The sequence below is a fragment of the Phyllosticta capitalensis genome (assembly GCF_038381095.1).
Source record: "Phyllosticta capitalensis strain CBS 128856 chromosome Unknown BKA78scaffold_8, whole genome shotgun sequence".
In the NCBI taxonomy this organism is placed as follows: Eukaryota; Fungi; Ascomycota; class Dothideomycetes; order Botryosphaeriales; family Phyllostictaceae; genus Phyllosticta; species Phyllosticta capitalensis.
Genome location: NW_027117446.1, coordinates 529,252 through 552,645, shown reverse-complemented (window position 1 = coordinate 552,645; position 23,394 = coordinate 529,252). Strand labels below are relative to the sequence as shown.

The 23,394-nt window shown below is 54.3% G+C and overlaps 10 protein-coding genes across 10 annotated transcripts; 3 read left to right on the top strand and 7 right to left on the bottom strand.

Annotated features, from left to right (window-relative positions):
- Positions 1-1,084: 1,084 nt before the first annotated feature.
- Positions 1,085-3,518, top strand: BKA78DRAFT_297585 (uncharacterized protein; the record flags this gene model as incomplete). The annotated part of the gene is made up of 4 exons (XM_066886785.1): positions 1,085-1,161; positions 1,259-1,527; positions 1,685-2,682; positions 2,772-3,518. The coding sequence occupies 4 exons, from the start codon at positions 1,085-1,087 to the stop codon at positions 3,516-3,518; spliced, it is 2,091 nt and encodes a 696-aa protein (XP_066741759.1).
- A 369-nt stretch (positions 3,519-3,887) lies between these two features.
- Positions 3,888-5,409, bottom strand: BKA78DRAFT_373442 (uncharacterized protein). Its single transcript, XM_066892768.1, has 3 exons — positions 5,117-5,409; positions 4,999-5,021; positions 3,888-4,936 (listed from the first exon to the last, which is right to left on the bottom strand). Exons 1-3 carry the CDS (start codon positions 5,225-5,227, stop codon positions 4,177-4,179), a joined length of 894 nt encoding a protein of 297 aa, XP_066741758.1. The 5' UTR covers positions 5,228-5,409; the 3' UTR covers positions 3,888-4,176.
- Positions 5,410-6,092: 683 nt separating this feature from the next.
- BKA78DRAFT_354771 (uncharacterized protein) lies at positions 6,093-6,660 on the bottom strand (the record flags this gene model as incomplete). Its single annotated transcript, XM_066891793.1, has 2 exons — positions 6,093-6,580; positions 6,630-6,660. 2 exons carry the CDS (start codon positions 6,658-6,660, stop codon positions 6,093-6,095), a joined length of 519 nt encoding a protein of 172 aa, XP_066741757.1.
- A 180-nt stretch (positions 6,661-6,840) lies between these two features.
- On the bottom strand, positions 6,841-7,919 carry BKA78DRAFT_373437 (uncharacterized protein; the record flags this gene model as incomplete). Its single annotated transcript, XM_066892767.1, has 1 exon — positions 6,841-7,919. One exon carries the CDS (start codon positions 7,917-7,919, stop codon positions 6,987-6,989), a length of 933 nt encoding a protein of 310 aa, XP_066741756.1. The 3' UTR covers positions 6,841-6,986.
- A 671-nt stretch (positions 7,920-8,590) lies between these two features.
- Positions 8,591-10,421, bottom strand: BKA78DRAFT_345440 (uncharacterized protein). Its single transcript, XM_066890490.1, has 2 exons — positions 10,112-10,421; positions 8,591-10,062 (listed from the first exon to the last, which is right to left on the bottom strand). The coding sequence occupies exons 1-2, from the start codon at positions 10,155-10,157 to the stop codon at positions 8,870-8,872; spliced, it is 1,239 nt and encodes a 412-aa protein (XP_066741755.1). The 5' UTR covers positions 10,158-10,421; the 3' UTR covers positions 8,591-8,869.
- Position 10,422: 1 nt separating this feature from the next.
- BKA78DRAFT_173091 (uncharacterized protein) lies at positions 10,423-11,330 on the bottom strand. The gene is made up of 2 exons (XM_066883282.1): positions 11,141-11,330; positions 10,423-11,092 (listed from the first exon to the last, which is right to left on the bottom strand). The coding sequence occupies exons 1-2, from the start codon at positions 11,141-11,143 to the stop codon at positions 10,583-10,585; spliced, it is 513 nt and encodes a 170-aa protein (XP_066741754.1). The 5' UTR covers positions 11,144-11,330; the 3' UTR covers positions 10,423-10,582.
- Positions 11,331-11,433: 103 nt separating this feature from the next.
- Positions 11,434-13,184, bottom strand: BKA78DRAFT_319987 (uncharacterized protein; the record flags this gene model as incomplete). The annotated part of the gene is made up of 1 exon (XM_066888912.1): positions 11,434-13,184. A coding segment is annotated over one exon (1,420 nt), but the record flags the coding sequence as incomplete, so codon positions are not given.
- A 2-nt stretch (positions 13,185-13,186) lies between these two features.
- On the bottom strand, positions 13,187-14,686 carry BKA78DRAFT_319986 (uncharacterized protein). Its single transcript, XM_066888911.1, has 4 exons — positions 14,299-14,686; positions 14,184-14,251; positions 13,745-14,121; positions 13,187-13,691 (listed from the first exon to the last, which is right to left on the bottom strand). Exons 1-4 carry the CDS (start codon positions 14,474-14,476, stop codon positions 13,304-13,306), a joined length of 1,011 nt encoding a protein of 336 aa, XP_066741752.1. The 5' UTR covers positions 14,477-14,686; the 3' UTR covers positions 13,187-13,303.
- Positions 14,687-15,367: 681 nt separating this feature from the next.
- BKA78DRAFT_173069 (uncharacterized protein) lies at positions 15,368-17,619 on the top strand. Its single transcript, XM_066883281.1, has one exon. The coding sequence runs from the start codon at positions 15,480-15,482 to the stop codon at positions 17,556-17,558; it is 2,079 nt and encodes a 692-aa protein (XP_066741751.1). The 5' UTR covers positions 15,368-15,479; the 3' UTR covers positions 17,559-17,619.
- A 497-nt stretch (positions 17,620-18,116) lies between these two features.
- Positions 18,117-18,792, top strand: BKA78DRAFT_319982 (uncharacterized protein). Its single transcript, XM_066888910.1, has one exon. The coding sequence runs from the start codon at positions 18,217-18,219 to the stop codon at positions 18,619-18,621; it is 405 nt and encodes a 134-aa protein (XP_066741750.1). The 5' UTR covers positions 18,117-18,216; the 3' UTR covers positions 18,622-18,792.
- The last annotated feature ends 4,602 nt before the right edge of the window (positions 18,793-23,394 follow it).

Sequence of the window (23,394 nt, the reverse complement as noted above, 5' to 3'; positions counted from 1 at the left end):
AGCACCCATGTCCTTTGCTTGAGCTGCCATCTCTTCTGCAGCCCACTTTGTTTGCTCTTGGGCCCAGCTTCTCTTTTGCAGTCCTCACGCGCATCAGCATTTTGGACCAATTAGGTCGCTTGGATGCAACTTCAAACGTAGCAAAACAGCTCCTCCTTCACCTCCACTACCACCATCTCCTCCACCACCTCCTCCACCTCCTGCTTCTCCTTTACAGACGTTTGAAGTTGCAATTCTCGCCTCTCATTGGTTCAGGGACGGCACTAGTGCCTCATTGGGCGAAAGTTCAGGTTCGCCTGCAACGCTGCACAACATCGGCCTCCCTACATGTAGGGATGGCTCTCTCTGCTTTTGTCATCTATGGGATTCCCTCAAGCTGCAGTCCGCTCGTCTGATGAGCCCTTTCCCAGCGCAAATGGCGGCCAAATTGCAATGCACCATGGCAGCCACTCCACTTTGCCATATCGCAACTTTGAGTGCGGGGACGTTTGTACCGGCGCGGGGATCCGTCCATCCATTCAAGGACAGTACCCGGAAACCTGCTACTGACAAGGTCTGCTTTGCGGGCACAATCTCGAGGCTTCTATTCCTGCGATTTCCTTGTTGTGCAGATAGCGCTCAACGCTAAATGCGGAAAGAGCCGCCAGTTCCCTGATCGAGCCAGGCACTAGCGCCGTTGGTCCGGACCCTGGGCGTTCCTTGGTCCGCCTTGCAACCATCTTACCACCTCTCTACCTCAGCTTCCGCACAAGTGGTCGTTCGAATACTCCAGGGGGCGCAGTGTCGGGCTACAAAGCGCCATCGCCCAGCCAAGTCGCCTTAACTATGGTGGCATGGCGTCTGCCACGCTTCGCAGCTTTCCACATGAGATGCGGTGGCGAAGGCAAGTCGTTTCAGCGACTGCCGGCAGAGATGAGAAGACGAAGCCTTGGTTTCGGGGTCACTATTTACCTAGTGCCAGCGTCTGGCTAGCGGGTTTCGCTGCCAAACAAAAGGCTCCAGATGCCAACTAGTCGTGCAAACGACAAGCGGCGCCGGACCAGCAAACTACTCGTCGCAGGTCGACGAGAAAAATTTTCCAACAATGTCGAACATGGAGTCCTCAAAACTTCCCCAGGTTACCTGCACCAGCGAACCTGCGCCTGTCGATCATGAACCGAGGTACGATTGAACCCAGAGTTTTATGCTCCAGAACTGCTTCACTCGAAGCCGCTCGGCTCTATTCACCGCCTGAGACATTCGGCTAATCTTATGACAGGCCCTACCGGACCTACGCTTTCTACGGTGGAAGTATCGTGCTCCTTTGCGCCCTCACCGTCGCCTTTTGGGCCTGGAGTGCCATCACTCCAATCATTTACCCTCTCCAATTTGGACTGTGGCTAAAAGCTCACCCCAAGAGTGCTACAATTTTATGGACCAGCTGCGGCTCGTTGCTTTCAGCATTGACACTACATTTGCTGAACCAAATACTTCACTTGATGGTTAAACAAAGAATCCAGACAAGTACGACCTTATCCACTATTGAAGGTACGTAACGCTTTCAACACCAAGAATCGGTGCGAGAGACGAAGCAGTCGAGCGACTCGACATGGACTTGGATGGGAATTTTTCTGGGAGCCGAAAAGCTCATCGGGATACATTTTGCAACAGAAGATTCTGCGAAACGGAAGCTTACTTGATCCAGGTTGGAGCAAGCTCTCGAATCACAAATATTTCTTTGATCGGAGGAGCCCATGGTTAACCACATTTACTGTCGCAACCTGGGCTGTGGCGACACTGTTGACAACAGCCTACACAACACTGCTCACACCAACGAATATTCTCACTACCGAGTCGATCACTGGCAGTGAAATCGACTTTCAATCCGACGAATGGGCCCAATGGTGGTGGCACTCGAAAAAAAATGATTTTGTCTGCGACTGGGTCACTTACACATCTAAGACCGGATCCATCAAATATCCAATGTGTCTTGCTATCCAGGACCCAGTCACGTTTATATCTTCCGGTATCATGAATGCCCTGGCCAGCCTTGGAAACCCGAACTCGTTTATTGGAATTTCAGACTCGCTTTTCAACGGCACTACTGGCGGTGTTTTGCCTCTAGGGTGGGGTGGTATCCAAGCATTCAACGACGTCAATTTCACAAATCCGGGTCGTCATGATTTGGGCCTCAACTTCAACTACTCGCTGATACAGCAAGGCTACTCGACTGATGTAGACTGCGAGCCCACTTCCGACAGTCCAATTATACGCACTCAGATCATGGCTCCTGTCAATGTCACCAACTCCTTTGACGGTAGCCAAATGGTCCTTCATAACTACTCATACGTCAATAGCGATTGTACAGGAGACTTCACAAACGCTCATTCCTACTTTACGCCCTCTAAACAGTCGATGGGTTCATTCCTTTGTCAACCAGGAACGTCAAGGAATCTTCTCACGCTCTATCTGCGTCCATTTGGCGCATATGAGCGATTCTTTCCCAATCTTACTTGCTCGCTACAACCATATTATACCGTCAACAATGTTTCTTACAGCTCTACCACGGGCATTTTCAACACTACAAGGTTGAGCCGTTTGCCACCCACAGTAGAATTACCACTTTCCACGTCCTTGGAGTTTGAACAGCTTTTACTTTCCAGCATCACACCCGAGGCAAGTACAAAATCTTCACCCTGCTTTGTGCGATCTCCTTGTTTACCTTTGTTCGGACATTGCTTTGCCATCCATGTTCCTCTCACCGAGTGATTCTTCAAATTGACTTTAATCAGGGCAATATATTTGTCGACTCTCTTCTCGACCTCAATGCCACTGTCACCAGCGCCGGAGACGAAGAACGCAGCTTCAACGTCACTGCCCTTATGGAGGCCGCCATCCGTGGTATTTACGAATACAAAGGCACCCACATGCGCATCCGCTACACCGGCCAAGGCGCAACCCGCTTGCGCTCCGTCCATGGAAGCTTCACGTCGTGGCGCGTGGGCTATGACGGCCAAAAGCTCTCGCTGGCAATCACTCTACCGATGCTCGTCTTCATTTTGGGCTCGGCCGCCTACTACTGCATCTCCGGTCTTTCATGCAGTCATGGGGCTTCGGTTGCCTGGAATCCAATGAGCGTCACTAGCTGGATCACTGCTGGAACTGCTGGAGGTGCGCCGGGAGCATTCGAAGAGCTTGGAGACAAAAAGGGGCGCAGCTCATACGGTGGGCCAGGCACCAAAACTCTCAAAGTCAAATATTCTCGCGAAAGCGGGCTCATCGCGGACTTTGGAAGGCCTAGCACTGGAAGTGATGCCATGAGCACAGTGGAAGAGGGCTCTCAGGGTTTGGCTGAAAAGGATGGACTGCTCATCGGCTATGAAGAGAAGCCTGCACCGCCGGCCCCGTCGTATGAGTCGCTGACGCCTCGTCCCTTTTCACATTCATTTCGCACCCCGTCATATGAGTCGCTGACGCCTCGTCCCTTTTCACACTCATTCCGCATGCCGACATCGTCTACGACTTCGACGTATTATTGAGCTGCAGCTGGCGGGGAGTAACTACTAGACTTGTTCCGACGGGGAAGATTCTCGGCAAGACGCTCTGCATGCCATCTCTCTACGCCTTGACCCGATCGAATGCTCTGTCTTCCATGGACAGCAAGAGAGACGGGCCACCCTCTCCCGGGGATAAGGACGGTCTCCATTGAAAGATTCGATGTTTCCGTTCGCATGAACTCGAAGTTGGACGCAGAGGATGCGGGTGCGAAGGCAGCTTTTGAAGCGCAGGAGAGCGGTCGCTTCGCTGGATCAAAGATGGATGGTCTGTCTGTATCACTGGCAGGTCCACCTCAGTGCGCCAGGCTTCCAGGACACACTCGAAGATCTCGATGTACTTAATGTGTAATTTGAGTAAAAGAGAGAAACGGGGAGCATTTGGAAGTTACAACAACGACGCGGACAACCATCGCCTTCAATTTCAGACATTCAATGTCCTTCCCGTTTGTCCCTTCTGCCACGCAAAGCGTTTTGCGCCAAAGAACCGCAGCATGAGGAATCCTTCCCGCATGTCGGATCACGATTACCTTGACGCAAGCAAGCCATTTCGATCCAACCATCCCAACCCATCAATGTCATCTCCGCTCATCTTCTTTTGCATCTTGTAGACCAAAGAAGGAAAGACGACCTCAGTGATCTCTCACCGAACAAAAGGGCGCGCAGCCTCGGGGCTATCAATCCGATAACCGTCCTTATTCGCACGGAGTATCGTCTCGAACACGACGTCGTCCAACTTCTTTTCAAACTTCTTGAAAACCTTGTCAAATATCACGTCGGAAAAGTTTTCAAACACACTTTGAAGCCTTTCTGCGCCCGAAGCCGATTTGCCGCGCCTTTCTATCTCGGCTAGCCGCGCCTTGTGTTTTTCGTAGACTTTTTCCCCGACGCGCTTGAAGTACTCGGTTCCTTGGATTTCGGGCTCGAGTGTGTCGCTTCGATCACACAGCGGCGGGGTCGGGGGAATTGCTTCCTCGTTGATGCTTTGGGCGCCATCGTGTCCCATCGCAGGTCTTTCGACAGGCGGGCCATTCGTGTCCAGTAGCTCGGCTTCGCGCGCACTGCGCCTCTCCATCGCCTTTCGACGACGGTCCCGGCGCCTTTTGGTTGCGTTCGATGGCGTGTCGCTTAAATCAAGCATCGGCGGGGACTGGGGAAGAGGTACGCCATAGATGCTTTGGATGCCATCGTATTCCGGCGCTGGCTCTCTGGCGGGAATTTCGTCGATCTCCTTATAGCCTCGGGTTCGTTGTACTGGCTCTTCGAATGGAAACTCTTCGGTCTCCTCATAGCCTCTGCTTCGTTTGGCTGGCCCTTCGATGGGAAGCTCGTGGGAATATTCATCGTTTCTGGGCCGTTTGGCTGGAATTTGAGAGGGCGTTGGAGTCGGTGGGGGCGGCCGGCTGCGCGAGTCTGTACACAACCTGGCTTAGCAGCAAATAGTCAGAGCTGAGGGCCGACATACTTCGAGTGCTTCTCCTCGATGTACTTGATACGAAGAAGACGGTGTCGAAGGAGGATTATTTGAATTTGAATCCAGTCAACGAAGCAGCTCCGGCATTCAGATTGATATAGCAACGCACATCAGGGATTGGAAATTCGTGTAAACCCAGTCTCGCGTCCCCGGAGTGTTGACCGCGCGACGAGGCCGCTATCGCGAGCTGTACGCGCCGTGTGGTGATCTTTGCGTGCATGCAGTTGGTGTTACACCGTTACGGATTCGAAAAGCTGCACCAAACAAGCAAGAGAGCAAGGATTTTCGACAAGAGTTCGCGGAGATAAATGGACGCAGTGGAGCGATTGGAAGAGGGTTGAAAAAGACACTTCAACTCCAAGGAAAGGCAGAGATGCTTGAATGCTGCTCCCTGTACCCACGGATTTCGTTTGAGTACTCGCCGTCATTGCTCTCTGTGTATGTAGTGCACGACTTTGGCATGAATTCTTGGAGTTGACATGTCTCTCGACATCCACTGCGGGAACACCGTTGCCACAGATACATGTGGAGCTGCAATGTCAAGATGCAGCTTTGCGAAATTCATGGAACAGAGCAGCGAAGATCTGTCGAATGCGGCTTGGTGATGAGTATTTGTGTCACAAAACCTGTCATTGAGTCAGTATCCACTCTCCATGCAACTGAAAGCTCCTTGATCCTCTCTCACAGGGCCCTACTTGGATGGATTCCAACTCTCGTCGGCGCTGGAGCCAAGTTCAACGACCAGGTGCCGCCAGCCAATCAGATGCGCAGATTGCAACTTCAAACGTCGCAAGAGGAAAAGTTGGGGAGAAGCACAAGGAAAAGGAAGAGGAGGAAGAGGAGGAAAAGGAGGAAAAGCAGACTGCGACGTTCAAAGTTGCGGCTGCGCCACCTGATTGGCTGGCGGCTCGACCACCGACTTCCGAATTTGGCGAATAAATGCACCTCATGTCAGTCCTTTCGACCTACTCTTGGTCTGCACAGAAGATCGCGATTGAAGAGGCAGGCTGATTTTAATTCCTAGTCGGTACCCCCAATAATGTTTCTCGTAGTCCAAACCAACTAAAGAACGAAAATCTGTGCAGCTACTGCTGCCCAGTCGACCCAGGAATCGGATGGAGGAAGTTCCGAAAGGCGACCCCAACAACATCCCTCAGCTCCTCCTCAAGCGCATCCAGAATCCTCTCCTCAATCAAATCACAGAGTCGTCTCGTCTCCCTTCGAACAGCCGCCCTGTTCTCATCCATAAGCGCCTCCTCAACCTGTTTCCGCCTGCCAGTCATAAACCCCCGATTGTACGCCATCTGATGCAGCTGGCTTTCCGACATCTCAAGAAAGTTGTCGAAGTACAGGATGCCTTGCTCAAACAGGAATTGTGCGACGTCCGTGATGGCGTAGCGCAACACATCGTCTCGATGCATATTGTGGAATCTTGGACAGTCCTCGATGAAGCTCCGCGGCACCAGTCGCCGGACAGCAGCTTCGGCGTGGGCGCGGGAGCTTGCGCGACCCGGTCCGCCGGGCGGTATTTCAATTTCTTCGAGGAGTTGCAGCGAGCATTCCAAGCGCCATTCTGCATGCCCCTTCAGTCCGGAAAGTGGAAGCTAGGTGCTTGGACTTACCATGGTCGTAGTGGTGAAGCCTGCGAGCCATTTTGGACGATGGGTCTACCTGTGTGACTGCTGAGTAGCTGTGGTCAGAAATAGGGCAGAGAAAGGCGTTTTGGAGAGATTACACACCTTGAGTGTGCCGAAGTAGTGATGAGTAGAACTGAAGGCCAAAATATCGAAGAGTGATGGTGAGTCTGACTTTATCAAAAGATGCTTGTATGGGCCTCGATTAATGAATGGAATGGGATGAATAGGATGACCAAAGATTGCGAAACTCGGATTGAAGACGTCGGCAGCCAGTACTGCCTTCGTAATTAGGAAACCGCACCACAAAGTCCACCATTTCGGCAGCCACAACGAACTTCATCCTCAGCGATCGCTCCGCTCCAACCCCCACCCATAATCCAACAAATCTTCCACATCGCTCGCTGCATCGCCGTACATATACAGCGCTTCCTCTGCCTCCTCTTCATTCTGTCGGTGACCATCCCGCTCCTTCCTCATGGCGTCACTAATCTCAATCTCCTCCCACTCGCCCTCCTCTCTGTCGTCGCAAGCGCCGCTTTCGCCGGACGACTCGCCCCTCTCGCTCTCGTTATCCTCTCCTTCGTCTTCTCTTTCGTCTTCGCTACGACGTGTCGACTGCTCTCGCCGTCTCTGCTCGTCCTCCTTCACCACGGCCACTCGTGCACGTAGCCAGTCCAGAGCTTCGCGATTCCTGGCCCACTTCTCCCGCTCTCCGCGCCGCGCATGTACTCGCGCCGCCTCTTCGCGCGTCTCGATTTCGCGCTCCCAGGCTGGCAGAGACGATGGCGATGCCGGTGTTTTTGGCATGGGCAAGGTGTCACGTCGCGCCCTCTTCACACCCACTTCGACATGATGGTACTGGTGCTCCTGTCCCGGTGCAACATTCGCCCCATCAAGGCCAGCCTGGCGCGACTTTATCCTTTCCTCCAATCTCTCTCGCGGCAACCCAGATCTTGCCGCAGCGGCCGCCGCCACCTGGCTGTTGGACGATGCAAGCGCGGGTGCTATCCAGACGTTGCTTCTTTTCGGCGGCCAGTGGTGCATTTGGTTGTCTGCAACGCCGGGAGCATGTGCGTGGGCAGGAGCCCATGAATGGCCCGGTAGCCGCGCATACGTCGCTGCGCCACCGCGACCTCGACCGCGACTCCCTCCTCGCGCTGCTGGCGGGTAGTTCTCGCGATGCAGTGCTTGCAGTGCGTCGGTGCGGGAGAAGCGACGGCGCTGGAGGACGGATGAATGCGCGTGTGAGGAGGGGTAAGGGGGCGGGACTGTCATTGTTAAGTCCAGGTTCTTGTTGGGTTTGGAGAGGATGTTGTTGCTGGGTGGAAGTGGTGCGGAGATAAACCAGCGAGGGTTTAAGGAGCCGCGAGGGAAAACTGGAGGAAGAGGAAGATTGATGGAGATAGACTGGATTTTGAATCAGGGGAGGGCAGACGGGCGCTTTTGTTTGCGACAGCACGATCAATGGTGTCCGTGAAGTGGTGTGTTGCAGAACACTCAGACAAAGCGCGTGCACGCCGGATTGGGGAGAATGGGGTTCGGGTGTCATGAAAAGTCTTTGTTCAGCGGGTCTGGTGGAAGGACTTGACTGGGTGCGCACGCAACAATGAATCCGGGCGACGTGAAAAACGCCCGAGACAGGGGTAAAATGTCGACCATCGGGCTCCTATTTCTGACAGGAGCACATACATGTATGCTACCCATGTGTTTCCCGCGGGGACAAGAGACGTTCAGATGGATTGCAAAGTCGTTGACCAATTAGGGCTCCTAGTTGCAACTTCAAACGTCTGAGGTGGAGAAAAAGAAGAAAGAGGGCGATGTTGCCTGATGAGGCACTAGCGCGGTGCGTGAGCCAATCAGACGCGAAGGCTACAACTTCAAACGTCTATAAGGGGCAAAGGAGGAGGCGGAGAAGGTGAAGGTGGAGGTGGAGGTGGAGGAGGTGGTAGTTGAGGTGAAGTATGAACAGTTTTGCTACGTTTGAAGTTGCAATCAAGAGCCCTGATTGGCCCAGAATCTGCCCGGGCATGCCAAAGGATAAACACAAGAATTGACGACCTCGAGCTCTCGAGTTCTTCAGTAGACTTAATGTTCTCATTGCCATTTTGGATAAGCTGTCGCATGAGTAATAATGTAGAACAAACAACCAATTCGACTTCAACTCACCGCGTCAGTGCCAGCAAATCTTCTTCCTGCAACTCTCACACTCACTCCCACTTGATGTCTTACGGACGCATCGTCGCCGTCTCCTCAGCCTTCGTAGCATCCGCACCGATCAAGGTAGTCGGCAACAACGGCCTCCCTGACAACTCGCTCAGCGTCACAATCAACCCCGTGCCATCGCCCTCGCCAAGTATACACTTGACCCAGGCTGAATCCAGCGCGCGCAGACGATCAGTCGGCCACGCCAGCGTGGGCGCGTAATCATCGTAGATGGTACTGTCACACGCAATGCCCGCTCCACACGTATGAAAGTACGCAGCGCTTGGGACCGCGGGAAGTGGCGTCGCCATGGTCGTGTCGCTCGACGTCACATACGCCGTCACGTACGCCAGGTCGTCAGTGTTAAAGGGAAAGATACCGCCGGTACCATGGAAACCGCGCAGAGTCGACAGCTCGGACGGGTCAAAGGCAATGATGGTGCCGTCCGCGTTGGGGGGCGCGGCGAAATTGGGGATGGAGGCGTTGGCTGCGGGGGCGACGCTGACTGTCGGCGAGGGCAGATTGCCACAGTGCCCGGCGGGATTGAGGTTCCAGTTGTAGGCGTAGACGGTCGGGAAGGAGAGGTAGAGGCTGGGAGAAGTCAGGGTGCGTCCAGGTGGCAGTTCGGCTGTGAAGGGCCTGTCCGTTGGCGTCGTGACGGGTCCAATTGCCGCATTGCACGGATCCGTCGTCTGTGCCGGCCAGTGGTAGAGCGTCGCGGATTGAGCGTAGATTTTGCAGGCCGCGCAGCGCGTGTACGTGATGGGAATGCTGCAGTCGATTTCGAGCGTTTGGCTCGGGAAGAGCGACCCCTGGATGTCGGCCAGACTAGTACAAGAATCCGCGTCCAACGAGCAAGTCGGCGTGGCTCCTGTGTACGGCTCGACCACGCTACTGACGGGTGTCACTGTTTCGGTGATTGTGGTGACGGAAATCTGCGTTGCTGTGCGCCTTTTTCCTGCTCTTGGGACCCCATCGCAAAGGGTTGTCACTGGCGCTGTTGGAACTGTCGTCACCAGGTGGATGAGATCTTCTATGCTGGTGACGGTGATAGGCGCGCCCGTGTATTCGGAGTGGTGGCTCAAATCCCACTCCCTTGACGAGCTGTTGAATAGTACAAATTCGTTGTTGCATTGGAGGATGGAACTAGAGTCGAGATCTACCACTCCAGGGTTTGCATATGCAGGAGGACCAGCGGCCGAGGTCATTGCAGGAACTATTGTTTATCAGCTTACTGGACATCTTGGAAGAGAGTAGTAAATCACCTGCTTCTCCATAGGAAAACAGCGAAAATAAAAGTAGCTCAATCATGGGAACTGATGTTTCGAGGAGCGTTCGGTAAGGGCGGATCTCAAGATTTTTGTATGGCGTTGATGACCATCAGGTTGGAGAAGAATGCTCAGAAAACCAGTGAAGATTTATAAAAGGAAAGTGTTGTTGCCAGGGACGGACTTGCGTAACGACCAAGAGACACAGTGGCAGCTGCACTGCAGTAGACCGGTTGACTTGTAACACAACAGGGCACTCACCCTTCTTGAAAGTCTGGGCTCAATCGGGTAAGCCACTTGAGAAATGCGTCGCTGCGCACTTTGCGAAATAGGAAATTCAAGCAGGGCCTGGCAGCCTCATTCATTCAGAGTTGAAATTTGCAGCCACCTGCAAACCGATTCTGAACACAAGTCCTTCTCGGCTGTCCTGTGAAACACATGTGGCTTTGTTCAACCCTCTTTGAGCGGCTAGCAGCTGAGACCAAAAGTCAATAGCAAACGGTTACATGCCGTCGGTAGCCCATTTGACCATGGATGAGCAACCAGGGCGTAAAAATATCTCACAAGGTGACATGAAGTTCCATGAGCATCCAAAGGCGACTCAATTTGGGATGAACAGGATTCCAAAGATATTTGGGTGTCTGTAGTGTAAAAGTCGAGCTTTGATGATTCGGATGTGTAGCTCTCGGATCTTGATGCGTCGGCATTGTTGTCGCAGCACGGGTGGAAGGACTTTGAGGGCCATCTCGGGAGGCCGCCTTTTGGCCCGGATCTTTGTAGTCTCCTCGTACCATCGATTCTTCTAGCGCAATGATGATGATACTGGTGGCAGCAAGGCATGATTCGTCGCTCGCGTATGACATCATGCTTGGGACATGCGGGGGACCGATGGATCACGAGGAGATGTCTCGAATCCAGACTCAAGATCTTAATGTAGAGAATTAAGTCAATCCGAGGTACTCGAATTACCAATCTAGCCTTCGAAAGGTCAACTTGGACAAAGACAGTGACGGAGATGCTACTGACCATGTCATTTGGTTACATCTCCGTGCGACTCTAGTGTTAACGGGCGGCAGTATCCGAGGCATGGCAAAAGTTTTGTGCCACATGGAGATGCAGTGCCCAGTCGAGAGTCTCTTTCCAACCTCAGTCTTGTTGAACTCTCCTCTTGTCTTGAGAGGAGCATGCTTTGCGTGTTTGATTTTGATCTTTGTTGTGGCAATCGTATTGCGAGGAGTCAATCCGTTGCTGGGTAGATGGGGCTCGGGTCGGATGCAGAGTATTGCAAGGGAATCACTGCTAGAGAGACAACATGAATATGAGATGATACTTATCATTTGGACTATTTGCCGTGTCCTTCACGTGTAAGACAAGTCCCCTGGACATTCCTAGATTCGAAACATATCCAGATGGCGAACAGGAGAGGACCGTTTTGTGTCTGAATCGTTTACACAGCAGGGCTTCGAAGCTTTTGGTGAGATGCGCAAGGGTAAGCCGAGGACACTGTGGACAACACCGGAGAAGACTGACGTCTTTGAAGCGAAGGCTGGGCAAACATGTTTGACACATTGGCCGCAGTAAGGGCGCAGAGAATTCCAAGACCAAAATTTCTGCTTCTCATCCTATCAGGTAGAATGAAAACTCACTCAATCATATCCGCAGTGCAACAGATGCCAAGTCTTTACCGACTTGAGGATCGCGCGGCAGGTAGCGATGCGCGACTCTGAGAAGCTTCCTCGCTCGCTCAGTGTCTTCCAAGTACTTGCACGCCAGGCCTGTTCTGTAGTAAATCTTGCCCATCTCGTTGGCAGCAGCAAAGCCGAGCATGGGCTCATCATCCTCATCTCCAGGATCCATGCCCATGCTCTCGCGCAAGAGTTGAATGCTCCGCGTGCCCCAGAATTCGACCTCTTTCCATTCCTCCATCTTGATGTATGCCTGCATAATGTTTGCCACCAACTTGACCCGCAAGATGAGTCGCACCAGCTGTCCATGTTGTGATTCGTATTGACCCGAGCTGAGTATGGTTTCGAAATGCGCGTTGCCGAATATCGATCGTCGCCGCCCGGAACAAACAATGTGCAGCGCGAGGAATGCCTCTTCGTAAAGTCGAATGGCCTCCTTTGGCTCATTCTTCTTCAGTGCCGCGTTTCCAGCGTCCTTGAGCCGAGTTGCTTTCTCCAAACATTCCTCTGGGGACTCATTGGGCGTATCCTGTGCTGCGCGTAGAGACTTGACCACAGACTCATCGTACTGACCCAAGAATCGCGTCTCGTGGAGGCTCTTGACGCACCCGAACGGCTCCAACAACCTCTGTTGCAGCGATTTGGGCACTACTTGATCCTCGTCCTCTGTGGCATGTGGGTTTTGTAGTGTCAACGTGAGGCGCAAATGCGCATTGAGGCCAGGATGAGTGAGGTCCGAATAGCACCATATCTTGCAAAAAGCCGGCAGGTCGTCTACCAAGACAATCATGTTGTATGACGTTTCAAAATGTTGGTGGAACTGAAAAGGCTCGATATCCGCCAAAAGATGGACGTGTCGAAAGCTCTCTGCCTTTTCGCCAGATACCGCCACGGGAACCCGGCCCTCCTCTGTAATGTGGTGCCTAGCTTCTGGCCAAGGCGTGTTGATGCGGACGAAGGTGTTGAGGCGGTAAAAGACATGTCGAGCTTCGCGGTAGACTTGACGGTTCACTTGGAATAGAGCCAGATCGAAGCGATACGCCACGTAATCGTCAGGGAGCTCGACTCGGGCGGCGCGCGCATCGAGGACGTGGGAGAAGATTTCCTCGCGTATCTCTGCAGGGAGATTGAGGAGAAGCGAAGGTGAGCTGGACGACATGTTGGTGCCAAAGCTCCAGGCAAGGTTTTGCGGTCGGGGAGAGAGGGAGGCAGGGAGAAGGGTGGTATGTGGACGACGATTCCCAGACCTCCGCTCTGGTGTTGGTGAGGCAGATTGCGTCACAGCCCGAAGAGTGGCTGGAGAATAGATGCACCGCCACATGCGGGACCCTCGACCCGCGCCTGCTCTCCATTCTGCAATTCCTTTCTCACTCTCCAGCATCATTGACTTGTTATCAATCATCTATTGCCGAAGCTATTGTGCGACCATTCCATCTTCGTCCACAGTTGTCTTCTGCATCATTATGCCGCCGTCGATTCCACTCTTTGTCAGCTCTCAGTCTCTTCATGCGTCATACATGTTCGATCTATCAAAACTTCTCGTCCGCGACAATGGAAATCGTTCAAGCTCAGTCTCTCCATCTAACGTCTCAAATCCAACAGTGTCACTCCTGGTCATCCGCGAGGAGACGTGCGAAGCCTTGACCCCGACGTAGCTGCTACCACGCTGGGTCGACAAAGGCGTCGGTCCCGACGGCCAGCTTCTACTTTGTGTGCTCGTCCGATTGGACATTCGATTCATCAGCGGCCGGATTGCTGGCAAGCATGCACAAACCAGTCCAACATCAATCTCCACGATGCTCCACAAGCACACCGGAACAATGGCAAAAGTAACGTCAAACTGGTCTATGTTGGCGAGAGATTGAAGCCGAAGAATGGAAGTGATGCTGGCACTGCCCAATGGATCAGCGTTAACTTCCAGCCGAATCTTTCCGGAAGGACCTACAAAATTCCAACAGCGAAGATTCCCATCAACAACCACTTTTGTCGTCGGCCCAGATTGAGCTTGTTGAGCACCGGCATCGGGAGAATGATGGTCGCGAAATCGGTAAAGATGTTGACCGCAGCATTCGTGTACACTATCGGTGACTGATTCTTGCATGTTCCACCTGATATGGACTTGTCCCAGGTGTATGCAACAGGATTACAAGTTATTATTGCACTGGCAATCGTCCATGCCGTCCAAATTGCTACCATCAGCAGGAGAAGGTAGCAGGCGATCCGGAAACGTGGTATGCTGAAAATTCGAAGACATTGCAGAAGTACTGATATTTTGATAAGTCCGAGGGACGAGTAATAGGGAAAGAGGACGATCCAGAGGATCTGGAAGGCCCGGAATCAGCATTCAATAATTCGATCCGAGGCTTGCTGGAAGCCGTGCCTACCTTCCAATGTACTGGCCAATCTTTTTGTGGAATATCAAGAAGGTGTCGACCGAGTCCATACGGTATTTCTACCAACTCGTCAGCTATCAGTCGAAGTGCCAGGGAGTCACCGTACCTATTGTCCACAACACAGGCATCCCGAAAGCTAGCACCATCGCCACGATAATGACCACATCGTCCCACCAAAAGTTTCGCACCACCCAGGCCCGGGTGTAGACGCGCAAACAGACCACGACAGATGCGACCGCTGTGAAAACCCAAGGCACGATTTTGATGGCGTCAACGCGGCTCATTGCAAGAATTCATACCGCCCCAAGGCAGCAAAACGGTCTCAACCTCACAGGGCCCCCGGGTGCGCCTTCAAGTACTGCTTCGCCTCCAGGATACCGGCAAGGATGGGGTCAGCATGATTCCTTGGTGGCCAGAAGCAGCCGAGTCAACGACCGTCGGCAAACCAACCGTCAAATCCAGACGCAAAAACCTCCGCAAAAGCAATATGTGATTGCGCATCGCCGCGAGTAGGGAGCAAGCCATTGATCGGTCAGATATACGTACCTCGCATCGGCGGCTAGCGTGCATCCTGTCACTGTCTGCAAGCCATCTGAGCCCTCTGATTGGCTCGCAAATGCTGCAGCCCAAGCCAAACGACCGGGATCTTTTAATATTCCCAAACTCCACCGGCAACCAAGACCAACTAGATTTTGAGCCTCTCTTCTCATGGCTGACCTGTCGACTGACGGGTCGCTTATTCGCTCTGCAATTGGAAACCTTGTCCCAGAAGCGCCGACTTGCATGTCCGCCACACACCGCTCTTATCCACTAAGCGACAACTCTCTGCTCATCGCTCTTGGAGTTTCAATGGCCAAAGAGTCTTGTCACATCGACAAAGGCTTTCACCGTCCCGTGTCAAGCAGCCAGTAATAGCAGTTTCCTTGAATGCCGGCCGTTCCAAGGGCCCGCACTCGGCAAACTTTGCTCGTGCAGGAAACTGTTGGTCAAAAAGTGCATCGCGCCGCTTTGAGGGAAGTCTCCCGCACCTCACTTGCATGGTTCTGCACCACACATCAACCATTTACGAGTCAACAACATTCACAAAGACACCAGTCACTGGACTCAAACGCCGCGATGGACATGTTTGACTAGAAATTATACATTTCTTGAAAATCTCCTTGCACGCTATCTAGCCACTCCGTGCATCCTTTCCACCACAGGGTAATCCACGCCACCACAAGAAAGAGAACGGTATCCCACCCACAGATCGTTACAAACAACAAAGGAGAAGAATTGCTTGACGCTATGCTTTGCCAGCCAGAAACACTCAAAAGGTATAAGCAAGGAAATCCAACCCATCAATCACGTTTAGAAGAGCGCAACGGCAGCAGCGACGCCCGCAATCAGGCCAACGACGACGTTGACGCTGCCCTTGGTAGCCGCACCAGTGTAGTGCGGGCTAGGGGAGGGGGTCGAGCTGGCGGTGGCGAAAACGCGCGACGCGGTAGCGGCGTCGACGATGGGAACACCAGCGGAGGGGCTGCCGCTAACAGCGGGGTTGTGGAAGTGGACGACCGTGCCGTTGCTGGGCCGGACGAAGGTGCCGTTGAAGGGGCTGGGGACGGCCTTCATGACGACAGTCGAGAACTGGACGTCAGGGGTGGCAACGGGAGTGCTGGGGGGAGTCATCTGGAAGGCAGGGGGAGTTCCAGCAGGGGGAGTTCCCTTAGGGGTGTGGCGGGGACCACCGAAAGCAGGGGTGCCGGCAACAGGGGTGCTCGAGACACCAGCAACCTGGGAGCTGGTGAAGTCGGCAACCTTGACGCCACCGGAGGAAGTCTTGGTGCAGTCGCAGTCGGTGACGGTCTGGACCTCGGTGGTGTACTGAGTGACCATGGGAGCGGGAGTGGTCTCAGCGCTGGGAGCCGGGGTGTACGAGGGAACGTCAACGGAGACGGAAGGAGTCTCGCTCTCGACGGAGATGGCGGGAGTGTACGAGGGGACATCGACCGAGACCGAGGGAGTGGAGGTGACGCCGCCAACCGAAGAAGTGGTCTCCTCAGCGGGGGCGGAAGGAGCGGGAGTGTAAGAAGGCACATCGACGGAGACAGAGGGAGTCTCGACGGAAGAAGTCTCCTCAGCGGGGCTCGAGGGGGCGGGAGTGTACGAAGGAACATCGACCGAGACGGAGGGAGTGCTGGTCACACCGCCGACGGAAGAAGTGGTCTCCTCAGCAGGGCTCGAGGGGGCAGGGGTGTACGAGGGGACGTCGACCGAGACCGAGGGGCTCGAGGGAGCCGGGGTGTACGACGGAACATCAACGCTGGCGGCGGGAGCAGAGCTCTCGGCGGGGACAGGCGAAGGAGTGGCGGGCGACGAAGGAGCCTCGGCAGCAGACGAAGAGGCCTCCTCAATGGGGCAGACGGTGGTGCTCACATCGACGGTCTCGGTGACGGTGTGCTCCTGGGTGCCGCTGGTGGTGGTGCGGACACGGGTCGAGCGGACAGTCGAGGTGGTGTATCCCTTGGAAGCAGGGGGAGTGGTGAGACCACCAACCTCGGACGAGGTCGCGGGCGAAGGCGTAGCCGGGGCAGAGGGAGCCTCAGTTGCGGACTCAAGAGCAGCGGAAGAAGAAGCCTCAGCAACGGGGCAGACGGTGGTGCTGACGTCAATGGTCTCAGTGACGGTGTGCTCCTGGCCGTCGCTCGTCGTGGTGCGGACGCGGGTCGACTGGATGGTCGAAGTGGTCATGGGGCCCGTGGGGTCGACCGATCCGGCATCAGTGATGGCGGCAGTCGGCGAGGGGCTGGTGACAGTCCAGGCGGTGGAAAAGGCCGAGGACCAGGCAGAGCCCTCAGCGGTGGCAGAGCACGACTCCGAGGCGCTCTCGATGCAAGAGCAGGACTCGTCCCAGGTGGAGCTGAACAGGTCGAGGTCGAGATCCACGCAGACGTTGAGGGGAACCAGATCGACACAGGCCGAGACCTTGGCCTCGAGGATGACCTTGTTCTTGCAACGGCACTCGGGGGTGTCGTTGACACAGACGTCGGCCAGGGCGTTGATGAAGCACTTCTCGCGGCATCCGCCGGGGTTGGGGGGAGCGACGCAAGACTTGCCGCAGGTGGTGACGCTCGAGGTTGCGAGCGAAGTTGCGGTGGTCGTGGGAGTTCCACCAAGGTTGACACCGGCCGAGGCGGCGATGCCAGAGGCAAGGCCAACACCGGCAGTGGCAGCGGCGTTGAGGCCAAGGACGTCGGCACTGGCGCCGAGGTCGAGAAGGTTGGCGGAAGCGCCAGAGGCCAGGACGGCGGCCGCAAATGCTTTACGGTAAGCCATTGCGTAGGTTTTTTGGTGGTATTAGGAATTAACGAGTGTAAAAACTAATCGACGAGCAGGCCCGATTCTTCTAAAAGAGTGAAGAAGGTCGGAATAAAGAATTGGGAAGTGCCCGTACTGGAGTGAGTTGGGTGAAGAAGAAAGAAAGAAGCGAAGGAGAGTCAGGCCTCTATATAGACCCAGCGACGACAGGCAGAGGACTGACGATCTCACTCATCCCATCTGGAGCGCAGCGGGGGCTTTGCTGGGCCGACGAATCACGGTGGAGTGGCAACGACATAGGGCTCTCATTAGCAGTGCCTCTTTGGGAAATCAACAAGCGCTGCCGGTCGATGCCTGTTCCTGGCAAACCCAGCTCCCGGATCCCCATAATGGAGCTTCTAGATGGCCGAGCACGAGCAGACCGTGGGCTTTGCGTATCGGCGACTGGCCCTATCAGGATCAGGGGTATTGGTTCGTGGAGACAGGAGCCAAGTGACGTTGAAAAGAGGAAGAGTTGGTGGTTGGACGTTGTGGTCGGCAGACGGCAGCTTCGGGCCGGAGCGTGCTCGTTGCGCGTTCGTCTCCCCGACCCACATCTTCGGGTCCGTGCCGACAAATGAGGCTCCTGCTTTTGGCCAAGGGCTTCCCCTTTTTGTCCACCGCCCTCGAAATTACGTGCAAATCGAATCCACGAGCTTGGGGCTCCAGGGATCACCATCCGCCTATGCCTGCAGCCCCGACCAGTTGTTCTATCACGATCTTCGCCTCGTCTCCTTTTCACCATTCCTTCGCTACAGTGCCCGAACCGTCCAATGACCCCGAGCCTTTCGTAACCCGAGGCTCAGCAAGTCCGAATACGCACATTCAACCGCTTCACGAAGCAGCTCTGTTGTCCACAATGTGGAATTTTAGTGCAGATACGAGGCCAGATGCACAAGGATCACCAGATCGATTCCGGGGTGCCGACTGCTTCTTGTTGAAAAGCAGCGCATCTCGAGCCTTCAAGCTCACTGGCAACCAAAGACAGCCGTCTGCCAAGAAAATGCCAGCACCGTGCTCGCGTGCTTTTGGAGGACACGATCCAAAATCCGGTGAGTATGAGACATCTCCGGGCGGCCGGCAAAAATAAGTCGAGGCGGGGGAACGGGAAGCTTGGTCTTTCATTGGCGTCTGTTCTTCAGCAGCCCCCGACAATTTGGCGGTATGGCGAGCTTCGAAGTGCTCTCTCTTCGAGAGGGCGCTCGACTGTCGACATTTCGCAAGACGGTAGGTATCATCTCGACAGTGTTGCAATTGTTCTTCATTTCGGGCGCGGAGATGCTATCAATCACAGCAGGAGCTCCAATATCTCGCTCTGACTGTCTCTGATTACTGTCGCCATTTCTTGGCTTCAATTCGTCTGCGATCCAAAATCAACTCATCCCGCGTCCCGAGCTTCAATATTCAATACGCGTCGTTCGATTCGCGCTGGGAGACGCCAGACTCGTGTCTCACTCATGACGACTTCTCCACCGACTCACCGCTGAGTCTCAGCTGGCCAGACCCAGGCCCAGCCCGAACTTCTTCCTCGAACACGATGCGGCAAAGCCCGCGCGACCGTATGAGCAAGAATCTGATAGGGAGCACAGCCGCAAAGACAATGACGCGCTGGACTCGGATGGCTGGCGCGGACCAGTGTCCGCGTGGCTGATTGACGCTCGAGCCTATAGAGACCGGGAGTGCCCAGTGACCCCTTCGACTTGTGGCCAAAACTCACCGAATCTTCGCACTTTTGCTCTGGGTTGGATGAACGCTGCCAGTTTTGTTGCTTGCGGCTGTTGGTGGCTGGTCTTCAATGTTTGTCAGACTGCCTCACCTGCACAGCGTCAAGCGGCGTTGCCTGGAGCTCTAACCTTCCAATCACCAAAAGCTCCCAGTCCTGCAACTCATCATCATTCACCAACAATCGACATCTACATGGCAGCAAAACGACTTGTCCTTCTGCTCATGGACAGCCAAAAAGAATGCTCCGTCGCCGAGAGTCGAACTCGGGTCTCCAGATGGGCAAGCCCGGCCACGCGACGCACCCGAGTCGTTAAGGCTGTCTTCAGTTTCCTGAAGGCGGATCCCCACAACCAGCCTTCTCTTGACCGGGTGGCATGCTCGTAAGTCATGCGACGTAGCTCTCCATGAGGTCTGACGTGCTACCACTGCACCACGACGGATTCTTGACAGATTGAACGGTTTGAAGTGAATATAATCAGCCTCTTCCTCTATCTGGCCAGTAAAAAGAAGGATGGCGCTAGACCAGGAAACAACCAAAAGGAATCTTCCGCCGCTGAGAATCGAACTCGGGTCTCCAGACAGGCAAGCCCGGCTGCGAATCGCACCTGGGACCAGGCGCGGCTGACCTCAGTTGCCTGAGGGTGGTCGCCCACAGCAGACCGCCCTTCATTCCCAGGTGGCATGCTCGTAAGTCATGCGCGCGCTCTGTATGCGGTCTGGCGTGCTACCACTGCACCACGACGGATTATTGCCAGATTGAACGGGCTGAAGTGAGTATGATCAGCCTATTCCTTGGCCTGGACAGTAAAAGGAAGAAGCACATAACAAGAAGACAACCAAAACAAATTTTCCATCGCCGAGAATCGAACTCGGGTCTCCAAACGGGCAAGCCTGGCCACGCAGCGCACCTAGAGTGGGAAGACCGCTCCAGCCGGCCTAGCACGAGTCCCCTTTTTCCACCCCAGGCGGCATGCTCGTAAGTCATGCGACGTGACAGGATATGTTGTCTGGCGCGCTACCACTGCACCACGATGGATTGTTGGCTGGGTCTACGCGCTTGAATGAATCAAGATTGCACCCCCCAGCTTCTCAGAGCTGCAAGTCTGCGAAGAGAACGGCAAAAAGCTTCTATCGCCGAGATTCGAACATTCGAAGTCGAGCCACCAGACCCGATACTAACACACTTCGCACACCAAACAGGCGAGGCTGACGAGCGTTTTCCCACCACTGGACACTCTCCTTCATGCGTCGCGGCCTGTGTGGTAGGAATGGCGTGCTCCACAGCACCACGAAAGACTGATGTTGACTGAAGGAGGCAAATGAAATGACCATGACTGCCCCCCTCACATGACAACCCCGCCTCTAGCAAAAGACACTTGACCACCACCACTCAACCGTCCAGCAAAAGAGCAAAAGAGCAAAAAGTTCCATCGCCGAGAATCGAACTCGGGTCTCCAGCAGCGAAGAAGGCTGCCTGGCCACGCACACACCCCCGCGCCTGCAGGAAAACGCTATTAACGCTTAACAAGATATTAACCATTAAGAGAGATTTCGCTGAAGGGACACGCTGCCGCTGGGTAAGAACGACAGGCGGAGAGGCGGCATGCTCGTAAGTCATGCGGCGTCGCAGCAGTTGGATGCTGGCGTGCTAAACCACTGCACCACGATGGACTCGTTTTGTTGTTGGAGAGGAGATGGATGATTGGGTTGATATGCTGACTGGAGGGGGGTTGGGAAGGTGGTGTGGGGCAGATGTGGATTCGGAAGGCTAAGCGGAGCGGTCTAACGAAGAGAGTTGTTGCGGAAGCAGCGGCCGCTGATGCAGAAGACACTGTGGCAGCTGGCAGCTGGCAGCTGACTGGTTGAAGTCGACAAAGGTACGTGGCTCTCCATCGATATTGACCATCGGCAAGAGGCAAACCCGGTGAAGCCATCTCAAGACGCATTTGCGGAATTGAGAGCTGTGTTTGCAGCCAAAGTTGGTGGAGAATATGAGACTGCAGTCTTCAGCAGGTAGGTCGATTTCTTCTCGCTTCCGTGTGCCACTTTTGATCCCTCCTATCTGCAAGAGGTTTGCTTCAGCGTCTTGATCTTTCCCACAACACTGCCCAATCGCTGCAGCACTCCATTGCGCAAATGTGTCCGCCAACCCTCCAAGTTAGTCAAAATTAGACCTGAGCCGGAAGCAAGAGGAGAATAAGAAGCTTTGGTGAACTAAGTGATCCAGCAACGGCAGATCTGGCTCATTGGTGATATGCGTTTGGTGAGAAAGACAAAGCTAGCACGCTGCCCTGAAAAAACGAAAGAAAAACGCAAACTCCAAGACCGAACATCTGGGCAAGGCTTGGAGCATGCGGGCCCCCGGCCGTGTCGTGTGCATTCGAGCTTAGCAGCCACTGTCGGCCGCGGGTCGGATGTGTGCGCTGCGGCTGAAGAAGCTGTTCTCTGATCTAACAAAACACAAACTCCTTGCTCCCCCTTCAGAATGTGACCCTCCTTTGAGCTTCGCAACCATGCACCCGCCGGGTTACCGGTATGAGGGAAGCCACAACAGGTATTTCAAAGGAAAGCTTGGCGGCAGCGCCTGATTCAGGCTTCCCACGCCCGCACGCAATAGCAAGGGCACGAAAAAGATGATGCGATGCATACGAGTCGACTTGCCTTTGCGCGATATCTACACATGATATACACGCTCCGATGCCCCCTTTTGTTACACTTCTCATACCACGACTCCCACATTGAACTTGGCCTAGATACGTAGAGTGTGATGAGTGAATTTCGGAGCCCTGTTTTTCTACCATAAACGTCACCCTGCCACCACCACCTCGCCGGTGGCAGTGAATGACGTTATTTCGCAGCCGTCCTTCCCCATGCATCCGGTTGGCGCCACCATCCATCTCCCCTTTTCTTCTTCCATCGGCCTCGGCTACTGAAGGATATGCGACGAATTCGAAGCGCGAATGCGAAAGGTGGATAGTATTGGAAGCGGCTGTTCTTTGCCTCGCAATTCGCAAATCACGGCGCTCAGACGCCGAATTCAACAAAGTAACGGAAGGAGGGAGGGGGTTGACGGAAAATTCTTCGGGCAACTGATGTCGAAGCTGCACCGCAGATGGATGTGCTTGCTTGCGGAGAGACAAATGGCGTGGCAAACAGTAGCACTTCCAGCTTAAACATGCCAAACAATTTTGGTTCTGACCCGCCAGACTATCAAATCCTTGTTTTTCTCTTGTGGCTTCTCGCGCGCCCATCAAACTTTGCAACCTTGCGCGATGCAACCGGTCTATCGCTCAAGCCGCAGACAAACAAACCAGCACTTCAAAGACGGCTGGCTGAGCATTCGTGCGAGATCTGTCTGCTTCAAGCGGGCTTCCCATGCTCTGTGCGCACTTTGTGCAGCAAGAAGCAACGCAAGTCGTGACGAGAAGACGCGAGGTGATGCCGGCGGTTGACCTGCCTTTCAATATTTCCTTGACGTGCCGTGACGCTTGTATGCAGGTACAGGCGGGCAGGCAGGTAGGCAGGTTGGTGCAGCAAGGTAGGTCCAGTTTTGCGCCGAATTGCAAGACTTTGATGAGTTGCAGTGCTCCAGGGGCTGGCCATTGGAGAAGATGGCGTTGATTTACGAAGGGAAAGGACAGGGGATGGATGGTATGGAGGGCATGTGGCAGAGGTATAGAGGAGCCCGAGTAATAGTAGAGCAAGGCAGGATAGGGCCAAGGCGATTCATTTGCGTGAAGGAGATGAGGTGAGGCGATGAGAGGTAACTGTAGGCGTTAGGTAAAGGTAAAGAGGATGTTGGCTATGAATGGGGAAAAGAGTCGGCTTCACAACCTCTCCTCTCTCTCATAGCAGCAGCGAACCAATCCTGGTGGAAGACAGTACGGATCCTGAAAGAGAAGAGCAGGGACAGAGCTGGCCGTCCAGATGGATCGATACAGGATGCAAAGTACGCAGCAATGCACGTTCGTGGAAATGGCAGCGTACGGACTACGTGCTACGTTCGGCAACAACGACAACCGACTGACGGCTTTTTCTTGTCTGGCTGGGTGGAAAGTGGTAGGTCACTGAAGCAACACCACACCGCTGGCGATGAAGACCGATGGATACCACAGACGAGCAGCGACCACCTCGGCGA

Bases quoted from the DNA above. Each gene is read 5' to 3' on its own strand.
- BKA78DRAFT_373442 (XM_066892768.1), bottom strand. From the start codon at position 5,227: ATGCACGCAAAGATCACCACACGGCGCGTACAGCTCGCGATAGCGGCC. The intron at 5,022-5,116 runs GTGCGTTGCTAT...CTTCGTATCAAG, and splicing joins ACGAATTTCCAATCCCTGAT to TACATCGAGGAGAAGCACTC. The intron at 4,937-4,998 runs GTATGTCGGCCC...AGACTCGCGCAG, and splicing joins ATCGAGGAGAAGCACTCGAA to CCGGCCGCCCCCACCGACTC.
- BKA78DRAFT_345440 (XM_066890490.1), bottom strand. From the start codon at position 10,157: ATGATTGAGCTACTTTTATTTTCGCTGTTTTCCTATGGAGAAGCAG. The intron at 10,063-10,111 runs GTGATTTACTAC...GATAAACAATAG, and splicing joins GTTTTCCTATGGAGAAGCAG to TTCCTGCAATGACCTCGGCC.
- BKA78DRAFT_319986 (XM_066888911.1), bottom strand. From the start codon at position 14,476: ATGAGCCGCGTTGACGCCATCAAAATCGTGCCTTGGGTTTTCACAGCG. The intron at 14,252-14,298 runs GTACGGTGACTC...ACGAGTTGGTAG, and splicing joins GCCTGTGTTGTGGACAATAG to AAATACCGTATGGACTCGGT. The intron at 13,692-13,744 runs GTAGGTCCTTCC...TCCATTGGGCAG, and splicing joins ATCTTCGCTGTTGGAATTTT to TGCCAGCATCACTTCCATTC.
- BKA78DRAFT_173069 (XM_066883281.1), top strand. From the start codon at position 15,480: ATGCTTTGCCAGCCAGAAACACTCAAAAGGTATAAGCAAGGAAATCCA.
- BKA78DRAFT_319982 (XM_066888910.1), top strand. From the start codon at position 18,217: ATGCCTGCAGCCCCGACCAGTTGTTCTATCACGATCTTCGCCTCGTCT.